Genomic DNA, 12,696 nt, shown 5'->3' on the forward strand with positions numbered 1-12,696 from the left:
GCTCTTCTGGACGCTGACACAGGCATTCTGAAAAGCCTCACACATTATAAAAGCAAAAGATATAAAAGATTAAATAATCCATTAACATGAGTGTTGGGCAAGAACCTTAAAACTCAAAAAATCTAGGAGATCCAAAATACTAACAAATTGCATTTACAAAAATAAGGTGCTTCCTCTTTCTTTCATATTTAACAGCTTATTATAAAATGAAAGCACTTTTATTAGTACTAGATTTTTCAGCTTTATGCAATGTCCGTGCCATTTTATTCTGTTACTGGGAAAATGAATGTATTCAACCATAGCTAGAAGCTGGATGCCCTAATCAGCGAAGTTTTATGTCACCAGCACCATAAAAAGACTTCATAACATGTTAAAAGACTTCTAACAGAACTTCAGTCTCCTGCAAAGATGTTAATGCCAGCCACTTCCAACACAAACAGCAGCACAGACATTCTTACACAGTTCTTCAAAGGCAAGGTTTTAAATATTTAGTAAAAGGTTTTAACAGCACTCTTCAATCATCAATTAGTGACAGTGATACTATCTAAGTCTTTGATGATGACAAAACTAAAAATAAATAAATTACAGTCCAACTTAGTATCACAATATTGCTAAACCTTCATTATGCCATAGTGGATTTGCACATTTGACTGGCATGCATTTGGAATACCATTTCAGTTCCACACTGCAAAAAATTAATAAAATGGAAGGAAAAAAAATACGTAAAAGGGCACCAGAATGGAAAAAAAAAAAAAAAACCAAAAAAAAAAAAAAAAAAAACAAAACCACAGAAAATCTTCAATAGGTGGAACAACTAAATACATTAAGATTCTTTAGCCTGGGAAAAAAAAGATGATATAAAGCAAACGTGATGAACACCCTTCAACTCCTCTGTAGAATAACACAAGAACCAGGGGATAGCAGGTAAACAAGTAGCTGCAAGGCACAAACAGGTAGAAAAGGACTCCTTCACATAGTTAAGAAACTGTCAGAGGATGTTACAGTGGTGAAGAGCTTACAAAAGTCAAACTGGTCTTTGACAATTAAGCGGGAAAAATAAAGATGTCTTAGCTCCAAATCACTTAACGATGTGAGGAAAGGAGGCTTTTTCTATTCTTCTATCTCGTATCAGTTGCTGTTGCAGGCAAGTTAATGAGCTGAAGGGACTTTTGGGCTGACCCTGGCAACCTTTCTTAAATTCACAAAGGCTGGCAACTTTTGAAGACTGAAACAGATGCATCTACCCTAAGCTGTGCAGTCAGCCTTCATCGTATATTCAGGCCTCAAACCCTGTGGGACTTAAACCCACTGTGAAGGTTGACAGCCTTGCAGTGGAATTTGTACTCCCTTTTTGTTACTCCTTTTTGGGGATTCACAAGCAAACAAGAACTATTGCAGTATTGCACACACCACACAGAGAGCTCCTCTCTGCTCTAGCACTTCGCTGGGAGTAGAAAGATCACTCTCTGTTAAAGAAGAGCAGCAGAGTAAGGCCAGTCTGTGATCTCTCTGCTGCTGAAGCAGAAAAGCCAAGCTGTATGAGGGATGGGGAGAGACCAAAAAGGGGAGGGACAAAAAGACAGGGTGACACAATAGACAAGGTGACACAAACCGGAACCAGGCTAAGCAGGATAGTAAAAAATGTTGTGAATTCTTCCACAGCCTTACTTCTAAATCTACAAAATACCAAAAGATAACAATCACAACCAAAAAGCACTCAGTGCCTTCACACTACATCACCACTCCCAGAGCAGATTCCAAACTAGGCTGGCCATTCGCTGAAAAAGGACCAAGTGTGAGGCACATGGTATGTGTTATTTCAGATGAGGAACAAATAAAGCTGAAAAGTGTCAACCTCAAACAATGCTTGTGAGATGCATCACTGCAACTACTACAACTGGGGAGAACAAAAGAGAAAATAAAGGATAGCTGGAGTTTAACAAACAAAGTACATCCAATAAGCCATAAAATGCTCTTGAGGGATCTTCAAAAGCAAGAAAAACAGAGTACTATCTGAATTCAGACAACTTATGTCTTCTCTAGCTTTCTCCACTATGTGGTAGTAACGTGCCATGACTAAATACGCTCTAATTTCACAAAAATATTAGTCATAAATATAACTCTAGGATTCAGACTGGAAATGCTTTTTGCAAAAATCTGCTACTAGCATATCTAGAAAATTCATTGACTAGCATATCTAGCAAATTTAGTGACCATTCTCTGTAAATGGCAAAATACTTTTCAGTTGATTCAAGCTATTTCCTGAAGCAATTTATTTCCACTTATTACTGAGTTTTTTCCCGCCTTATGTAGCAAAAATGTATGTATTTGTAAACACATAAATGAATGTATGTATTATTTCAGCAACTCATAAACTAAATTTTTCTATAATACGCACATGAAAGATATTCATTCTGCTTCTAATTTACTAAAGGATAAAAGTATGGTAGAGTATATAACGTTGCTGCCATTTTGCTTTTTGGGGTTTTTTTAAACAATTGCTCCTGTACCATTTACAGGAGTTACCTAAACTCAATAAACAAATGCCCATCCTAAAAACATTGACAATAACTTCAATAACTTGTAGAAAGAAAATAATTGAAACAAAAGCTTTGACAGCTGAATTCCTGTCCTTTTAGTCCAAATTACACTTTAGTAATACAAAGCATTATGCCATATTTTTTAATTTAAATATACGGTCACATTTTATTTTAAGGAATACAGTTAAACTGTTGACAGACAATGCCAAACACTTTTGCCATCGGAAACTAGGTAATGAAATACATAAAGCATCCAGGATTTTCCATCACAAGAGGTGCTTCACAAAACAAAAACCATGCAGACCCTTCTGCTGCTGCAGAATTTCTCAATCCTTCTTTCTCTCCCATCCCACACTAAAAAGGGCTCTAAAAGATAGGGATATGTTCACATACATGGATGTTAACACATCAAAGCATACAAAAAACCTTGTAATGCTTTGCCTTTTTCAGTGAAGTCAAAATAATAATGCCGGCAAGAAGAAAGGACAAAAAACAAAGTGGGGGGTGGGGGTGGTGAAAAAATAAGTTATAATCACAGAAGCTCAACCATAAAAAGAACTTGAAAATTCTGCAGAAGAGCTTTCTAACAAAAAAGCAGTAGTTCTTTTTCTTCTGCCATACTGATTATCTCATAATTTAGACGAACTATCAAACCATTTTCAGCAATTTTAGCAAAGTAGGACAGTCGTGACACTAATGCACATAATATCAATTATCCGCTATATATCTGTAAGATACCTATTTCTTATACCAAAATTAAACCCACAAATAAGTTTCGTTTATTAAATATTTTTATAGTAAGTTTGGAAATGCACCTTAATACCTTGTTATTTTATAAAACTCTCAGCTGCTATTCTGAAAAGGGGTTTGTTTGTTTGTTTAAAGGCACTTCCTGTCTGCCTGCACTTATGAACTACGTACTATAATTTCCAGAACATGAATGTTTGGTATCTGAAAAGTTCTCTGAACACAGTATACAATCTGAAGTACTCAGGGATATTACTTATTCCAGGGGGTCAAATGACATTAAAAGGAATTCCCAGGAGGGGCAGGAATGAATCACGTATTTAACTTTCCCAAGGCTGCACCAGTTAACACTGTGAGCCTCAGCACTGCTGATTTCCAGTCACATGCTATGTTGCACTCTTCACTGTCTAGAACATCAGTGTTTTGTGAGGTCAAGGTCTAGAAGGGTAAAGGTGAGTGAATTCAGGCATGCTCCTCTTCATAAGCAAGGGACAGATGAGTCAATGCTGATAGTTCTTAATTTCTACTTAACTAATTTCCTTTTAAGAGATGTACTGCAGTCAAGACAACGGGCAACATATCCTTCTAAAGGATCACTCTATACATAATCTCCTACAACAGCAAAAAGTACAGTCATTTCACTACCCTATGTTTAAAAGACATGCCTGATGTGAAAAATCAACTGTAAAACTGTAATGATACTCTTTATAAACACAACTGCAAAAAGGGAAAGATGACACTTGCTACATACACTCCTTGAAGACAAACAAACCAGAACCTTTCAAAGAACCCTTTTTCATGGCAGTGCTGCAATCTAGTAAGTGTATGATAAATCTGTACTTACTATTGTTTAAATATATTTAGCAGGAAAGAAATTCTCATAAATTGTATTTCTTAACTAGATTGTGCAACATCATATTGCCCAGCTTACAGATGGTAAAAATAACTGACTTATTTTAACCATGGAGTATAGAGTTGAATTCATATTTAAAACACATAAACTACAATCATTTAACAAAACCAAAACAACACATCATATGATGAAAACAAGAGCATAGTTAAAATTGGCTATTCACCTGAAGATGGAAGAGCTGCGTGCATGTTAGAAGGTGTTAAAATCAGAAAGACCATGACAAATTGAAGATACGATCTCAAATAACTAGAATGCAGTCAGTAGGACAAGTACAAGCTTTTAAAACTCTGTAAAGATGATTGCTTTTGCCCATATACAAAGAGGAATAATCAGCCAGCAGTTCTGCATAGAAGGATCACAAACAAAAGGTGATTAGAAGACAAAGAGCATCATACTGAAATTTATTAACTGCTACAGTTGATCCTGTAGCAGAGCAGTGGAGCAGAGTAGACTGACCTCTTGAGGTCTCTTCCAGCCCTATTTTTAAACATTCTTCAACACATAATCTGCTGCTTTTTATCATCTTTTCCTCTTCTCCATGTATGTTAAGCATAAATTATTATATACCTTTCTTCCCTCAAAATCTACCTGCTAGTCTGTTTATATTTAGATTTCTGAATCTTGAACACAATTCCACATTTGCATGCACGAATATTTAAGAATCAATGTACTAATATTATAATACATTTTAACTTAATTTGGCTCTTAAAGATAGACAATCAGCAAATTTTATTTAAGTGGGTTTTTTAATAGAGTCAGGAGGAATAATACAAAGACTGATGTCAGTATCACCCATGGACCAGCAAAGGCTGGGAAACTACGCAATTAACTTGTCCTGTTGCTCTCAGTTTAAATTTTTTAATCTTACATGAATGCAATCAAATCATGAGAGCCACATATTATCTGTCAGCCATGGGTAGGAGACCAATGCTCTAATTCCTAGTTTAAAAGAAGTCTAAATAGTCATTTCCTTGATCAAGCCTGATAATAGGTATTTAAAAAATCTCATCAGGTATTTATAATGATTTTTAAATTCCATTAATTGTTTTTTCGCCACTGAACAGACGGAACATGTTTTGTGGATATTCTAAGGATTTGGGGGTGGAGGGGGTGAAGGAGTTGCTATTATTCACACTAGCCAAGCTCTTACTCAGTCAACAGAAATAGATAAGCTCTTCCAGAAGAGAAGTCAGAGAAGCTAAATTCATCCAAATTAAGCTCCCGCTCCAAGTCATCTTTCGGAAAAAATACTTTCTCTTCATGGGCTATAGTACATAAACTAACTAAATTATGTGCTGAACTCAGGTAAAGTGAGTATACCCATGTATACATTCCTACAAACACCCCTTTTTTTGTTTGTGTTACATACATCCCGACAAAATTCTGATTACTGTGGTCTACAGAAAGTACTAATGCAAATAAAAATATGTACCAAATGCAATACACAAATTACCCACTCAGTGGCCGTGACATATCTCAGTCCACTGTCACTGTTAACAAGTAGCGAACTGCCTGATATGTACATCTAATGTATATATGAGATACTATATATTGCAAATACCTAAGGTATACAGCTTTCATGAGACAGAAAATTTAGGAAGAGCTACTATATGTTGTTTTAAAATATAGATTATATTTTTTAAAAATTAGGAAGCCAGTACAGTAAGTAGTAGAGGATGAAGAAGGAGGAATACAAGTATGGATAGGTGTCGGTAGCCTTCTATAGTCTAGCTGAGAGTCCAACAAAATCAAAGAGAACGTATCCTCTAAAAGCAAGCTCCAGCATTTATGGAGCTGCAGTTAGCCGTTCAGATCTCTCATATTATCTGACAAACCAAAGAGATAAGCTAAATCTACAATAAATCAACAAGAAACTAAGAAACAAACAGATCCAGAAACAGCTCCATAGAAAAATCTACGCTTTGGCTGTCTAGTTGAAAGCCTGCCCAACGTAAGATGTAGGAGTAGCTCAACTATCACAGCCTCGTTTCCTAAATAGATGCTTTTTTTGTGGTGTCAGTTTCGGTGTCAATTATTGTGTGCTCTGAGCAAAATATCTCCTGTCGTTGGGTCATTCATGTCTTTCTCCCACACGGATCTTCTGTAACTAGGAAGAATTCAGCTCGTACTGTAGCATTTTGTTTCCGATGGCAAAGGGTGTGAAAAAAGAAAGGACATGCTAGTCTTCTTCTTTCCTCTATATGGCTGTTTTCTTTGAACTTAGGGAGCCCTAGCACCTTTGAGCCTGTGACTGCTCGATCAAGTTTACTTGAAAATGTCTATCACATTGAAAAGTTAGTTGGGCATTAATACATACATATATATGTGTGTGTGTATATATATAAAAAAATATTTTTTAAATCTCAACAGCATCATTACACAGGTTTCTTTCCCAATATAAAAAGATGACTGAACAACAGGTAACTACATATACTTTAAAGTGATTCCAGCAACCTAAGTCCTTTATATCCTTTTAGATGGAAGCTGAATATGTATGATCTATTCCTGGGTCTCCACGAAGACTTGCTAATGTGCCATTGTGACTAAGGTAATTTAGGACTCCAGAGAACCTAGATTACTGAAAACAGTACTTTAGAGTTTACCATTAATACAAAAGGCTTTTTATTAAAAGCCTTTAAAACAATCACTGTGGTGGAAAATATTGCATAACATTCTCCATATTTCAAATTTTGTACACCTGATACAAACAGGTATAGAGTAAGAACTAGAGATCATAAAAGACTGAATGAGATAATGTGTGCTAGCATTTTAATAAGAAAAAAATCTTGATGCATATGCTGTCGAACTTCCCAGTTGCAGAAAGACACACATATAAGAATTTTTAGTTTCAAAAGCGAAGCTCTGCTGAAAATTATACCCTAGAATATCTACCTGCTATCTTTGGTTCCTCTCTTCTCACAGACTTTGGAACTTAGGAGTTGCCAATGCTCAGCAAGTGCATGACTTTACAAAATGAAAGCTTGAGTTTACACCCAGAATAAAAAAGGGAGACACAAATTTCTTTAAGTATCAGCCAAGAAATCTATTGACACTGAGATCAGTATTGCTATATGAAAAAAAAAAAAAAAAACAAAAACAAAAACACAACACAACCCTGGACTTTACTTCCAGGCAGATGTTGATAATAATGCTCCTGCTCACAGAATGTCAAGCCACCTTTCTCCATTTATTTCTCTTTGTTGTCTTCCTAAATAACTTCAGTCTCTCCTAAACGGATCTCCCCTCATTTTATTACTGTAACACCTCTCCTAATAAAGACATATTTATCCTGCTGCCTCTCTTTCTGTCTAGGTCTACAGTTTTGACAAACTGTGAGGTTCTGTAGGCGTTTATTGGAGACCCCTGGAAGCAAGCAGGTCTGAGGAAACATACACCATAAGTCATTTGCTGCCTTAAAGATTCTCAAACTCCTACCGCCTCAAAGTCTCTTTAAGAAAGATTCAGAGGGACCTCAAACAAAAATAAAGCAAGCTCACTGCTAACTGTCAGAACAGCTAAGGGAAGTCCACAGGATGCTTAAATCCACTCTGAACTGCAAGATGGACTCACTGTAAATTCATTTTACAGAATATTATAGGAACTGTTGTAGGAAGTGACATTATAGAAAACCATAGCTAGTTGCACCAAGGAAAATATTATGGAAAAACTAAATAGTGACCAAAAAACCCACGATGTACAAATAAGTGGTACGTAAATTAGTTCACTGATCAGGTACCTGGAGAGCCTAAATCCCATGAATGCACAATGTGAGGTCACTATCACCTCTGAAAAATCAGAATCTCACAAATATGGAGTGTAGAAAATAGAAAGCGAAAAAGTCTCCATGAACACAGATATGTAGCCCCTAGCCCTCAAATTTGGTTCAGCAAAGATTAGCAATGAAACTGGCTATTCCATAAAATATTGCTACAAATGAAGGGTACAATCTTCAACACTTTCAGCCTAAATGCAGCTTATATATGTGAGAGTGAAAGTCCATGTAAACTACTATGGTATGAAGAGCGTATTAGTTTTTCCAGTAATAGTGGCCCTACCACCAGTCATCACCCTAGATGACACCTCAACATCGTAGAGTATATCCTTTTGTACCGAACAAGAAAGAAAAACCCAAAATTACGCAGGTGAACAAAATAAATAGAAAGAAAAAATAGAACAGGGACTGCAAGTAAAAAAGGAAAGGGAGAAAAGGCAGCAACTGCTCTGAGAAAAGTTATGAAAATCAACAACCAATGGAAACACAGACTAAAACCAAAATAAAAGACATTTCTGTCACCCTGACTTTCATACAAACATACAGTTCTAAATAATTTAATCTCAACTCGTCCTGTTATTCAAACATCAGTTTTCTGTCTGTGACTCAAAAGCCTACACAGTAGTCAGCAGGCAAAACATTTAAAGCATTAGATGTTCCATAAACATGGATTTTACCATTAACTATGTCATGTTTTGCCTGAAAGTATGAAAGTATGAAATCTGCATGGGACAAACCTTTTTCCTGAGGTTACTCCATATATTCTTTTAAGAGCAGTTTTACATCATTGATTGTTACTAAAACTCCAGGAACATCTTCCAAAAATAGATTACATTTTATTTTTTTTCCACTCTGTTTTACTGATTTTTGTACTGCAAGAGCAGAGAGCAAGAAGTATTTTAAAGTTTACTACTCATGCCAGATTTTCCAAAAGGTTTCACACTGAAAACTATGCACCTACACAACCAGATTCAAACTACCTGTGAACTGCTGAACTAAGCAGGCTGAAGAATACTCTGTATATATGAAGACAAGTGATTTTTCCTTTAAGTATTAAAACAGTCATATCTAAAATAAATACGGACCACATAACTTTAAATGTAGTGTTGTCAGATTTTTCCACTCACATAATTATTCAAACGATAACATGAAGTTGTAGTAATCAATTCTTGGCAGCTAAATGGATTACTGTTCACATCTGCAAAATGGTATTAATCAGTAATAATACCAGAAAGTTGAGTAATTTTATATTCCAAAGTGCTCTCATTTCTGTAGAAACTAAGAACCTTGACTTAAATATTCATGAAATGTAATCCAAAACATATTTCCTTATCTCACGCTTCTTGATCTTAATAAATGACGAATCCCTAGGTATTGTATCCTCCTTTGATCCCCAGAGAGGCAGAAGGTTGCTGTATAATCAAATCATACACTACAAAGTAGTATGATGGCACAATACACACTGAAAACAACAACAGTATCTTTCTTGGGCTACCACAGAAGAAACAAAAGTGTTAAAAAACACCAGACCTGTAAAAAAATCACTGGCAAATGAAGTAATAATTAAGTTATTCCAACACCAAGCTCAGTTGCCCCTTGTCTATTGTTATTTCTTTAACACACACACAAACGCACACACCCAGCATCACTGCTCGAACAGGAAGGGTGGGTGCAGGCTGTCAAATGCGTTCCACTGCTGACTGCCCTTGTTCTCCCCTTGATTTTTATAGCAAGGTCCAGAAGACAGTAACACAACTTGAGATACGCTACTAGTTTTGAATTTCCACATGTGTTTTTCTATCATCTCACCAACAGAACAACAGAGGTAATGGGCAAAACATGGACTGAACAATGTTAGGTAGCAGAATGATTGTGAGGAATTTCTGTTCTAATTGTAGTGAAGGGACAAGGGGTGGACTGTGTGTGTAAATTGCCCACTTTAATTCAGTGCTGTGATTATGTTATTTTGATGTGGGGAATTCTTTGTCAATGTGACTGAAGTTTGTGAAGACCCTGTGATGAATATGGATTTTAATAATAATTCTTAAGTATGTTATTCACAGAGGCAAGGAGTGGAATGTCTTGGGTTTGTGTGGAAAGGTTTTGGTAGCAGGGGGAACTACAGGGGTGGCTTCTGTGAGAAGCTGCTAGAAGCTTCCCCTGTGCCTGGCAGAACCAGTGCCAGCCAGCTCCAAGACAGACCCACCGCTGGCCAATGTTGAGCACGTCAGTGATGTGAGTAGCACCTCTGGAATAACATATTAAAGAAATGGAAAAACCTGCTGCAGAAACAGCAGTCAGAGAGAGGAGTGAGAATATGTGAGAGAAACAACTCTGCAGACACCAGGGTCAGTGAATAGGATGTGGAGGAGCTGGTCCAGGCACCAGAGCAGAGATTCCCCTGCAGCCCGTGGTGCAGCCCCTGGTGAGACAGCTGTGCCCTGCACCCAGGGAGGGGAACGGGGGAGCAGATCTCCACCTGCACCCCGGGGAGGACCCCACGCTGGAACAGCCCCAAAGGAGGCTGTGACCCCGTGGGAAGCCCACGCTGGAGCAGGCTCCTGGCAGGACCTGTAGCCCCATGGAGGCAAGGAGCCCATAATGCAGCAGGTCTGCTGGCAGCACTTGTGACCTCATGGGGAACCCACGCTGGAGCAGTCTGTTCCTGAAGGACTGCACCCCATGGGAGAGACTCACACTGAAGCAGTTTGTGAAGAACTGCAGCCTGTGGGAAGGACCCACCTTGGAGAAGTTCATGGAGGACTGTCTCCTGTGGGAGGGACCCCACACTGGAGCAGAGGACAGTGTGAGAAGTCCTCCCCCTGAGGAGGAAGGAGCTGCAGAGACAATATGTGATGAACTGACCACAACCCCCATTCCCCATCCCCCTGTGCCACGGGGGGAGGAGGTACAGAAAATCAGGAATGAAGTTGAGCCTGGGAAGAAGGGAGGGGTGGGGGGGAAGGTGATTTTAAGTTTTTATGTTACTTCTCATTTTACTACTCTAATTTGATTGTTAATAAATTAAGCTAATTTCCCAAAGTCGAGTCTGTTTTGCCCATGACCGTAATTGGTGAATGATCTCTCCCTGTTCTTATCTGGACCCACAAGCCTTTTGATATATTTTCTCTCCAGCTGAGGAGAGGGCGTGATAGAGCAGCTGTTGGTGAGCACCTGGCATCCAGCCAAGGTCACGCCACCACAGCTGATTTTGGAGGCATATAAATATCTAAGATGATGACAAATCTAGCTGATCTTGATTGAACTCAGTTCTGAAATACCTGAACTTGTGCTTCATTTACAGCCATTATACCAATGGAGTAATTTCTCTATGTTCTCTCAACCTTTTCCCTGCAGTTGGGAAAGCTAACCCAAGACAGTGTCACCTCTCAGGAACCATGGCTTTAAGAAAAGAGAGCAACTGTATTTATATAAATAATTGTATGAAAAAAACACTCCCATTGCATTTTCCCTGATCTACATTCTACCACTGATGCTCCCCCTACTTTTCAAGCTGAAACACTCAGAACATGCAGAGCTAAGTATAAATAAAGATGCTTCTATAGGTGAAGTACAACACAGTTTACTGTCAAACAAGCTGTCACTTTTAACAAGAAGAATGCTCTCTATTCTACCTTCTCCCACCCCCAGCCCCATCTCTCATCACCTGCTGTGTGCCTGTCACACACACAAGCCAATGGTGCCACAAAATTGCTCTGCACAGGTGCATCCCAAATAACAAGGATACCATGTAATCCGTGTCTTTCCATGCCAGGCTGGTGCCCATGTTGTCTTTCACAAGCCAGCTAGTTTCTCTCACCTTCTCCAACAGGAGTTGGAGCCTTCTGTTTTAATAAACCTCAAAAGATGACACATCCCCAAGCGTGGATGTGTATAAAGCCATTCTCTCACTGCTGTCCACTTCTGACAAAAGAAAAATCAAGTCCAAAAAAAAAAAAAAAAAAAAAAGGAAGAAAAAGAAAAAAGCCGCCTATCCTTTCATCTAGAGCCAAGGCTCTGTGAGCTGAGCCAAATCTATCGCCTGCATCTCCATGCCTGTCACAGAGAAAGAGCCAAGACCCCGATGGGGAGGAGCAAGTGCTCTTACCTTAATTATGCTGCTCCTCCGGGGGATGCCGGGTTTGCCTTCTCGTTGTTGGCTGGTGGAAAATCCTTTCTCTTTGCTGCTGCTCTCTGGGCTTGCAGGAGGAGCTGATCCCAGCTCCTCGCCGGCTCCCGCCAGGGCACAGTCCCCGTTGGAAACCCGGCCGCCTGCACTGTCAAAGCGGGATCTCCCGCCGCCGCCACCTCCGCCTCCTCCTTCCCCATCTCCTGCCTTGAAGGCCACCTTCCCTTGGACCGGCCCCGGGGAGGCTGGGAGCCCCCCGCCGCCGGTGCCGCCACCGCTACCAAACTCCGCCATCAGCCTCCCCTACTACAGCAGAAACAAGACCGCTGTCCCCCTCCCCTCCTCCCGCAGCTACCCGGCGGTGGCTCTTCTTCCGCTTTCTGTGTATTTACGGGCGGGGGATTTTGAGCAAAAGTCTCTCCCCTCCGCGCATTTGGCAGCTGAGGCCGCGTAGCTCCAGGAGGGGAAGGGGGGCAGGCGCCTCCGCTGCGTCTCGGCGAGCCCCCGTCCTTCAGCACCTGGGCAAGGAAAAGAAGCGAAACGTGACAGCCTGCCCTCAGCCGGGGCGGCGGCGGCGGGCGGGGGAGCCTTACAC

At 39.5% G+C, this 12,696-nt stretch overlaps 1 protein-coding gene across 2 annotated transcripts in view; it reads right to left on the reverse strand.

Annotated features, from left to right (window-relative positions):
- PLCL2 (phospholipase C like 2) overlaps window positions 1-12,690 on the reverse strand; it is a 109,801-nt gene extending 97,111 nt beyond the window's left edge. For both annotated transcript variants that reach the window (XM_026842051.1, XM_026842052.1), the window contains exon 1: window positions 12,081-12,690. In XM_026842051.1, the coding sequence (XP_026697852.1) occupies window positions 12,081-12,395 (315 nt within the window). In that variant the 5' untranslated portion in view covers window positions 12,396-12,690. The remainder of the gene's footprint in view (window positions 1-12,080) is intronic.
- Between the last annotated feature and the right edge of the window lie 6 nt (window positions 12,691-12,696).

This window comes from Athene cunicularia (assembly GCF_003259725.1).
Source record: "Athene cunicularia isolate RWA chromosome 2 unlocalized genomic scaffold, athCun1 chr2_part1, whole genome shotgun sequence".
In the NCBI taxonomy this organism is placed as follows: Eukaryota; Metazoa; Chordata; class Aves; order Strigiformes; family Strigidae; genus Athene; species Athene cunicularia.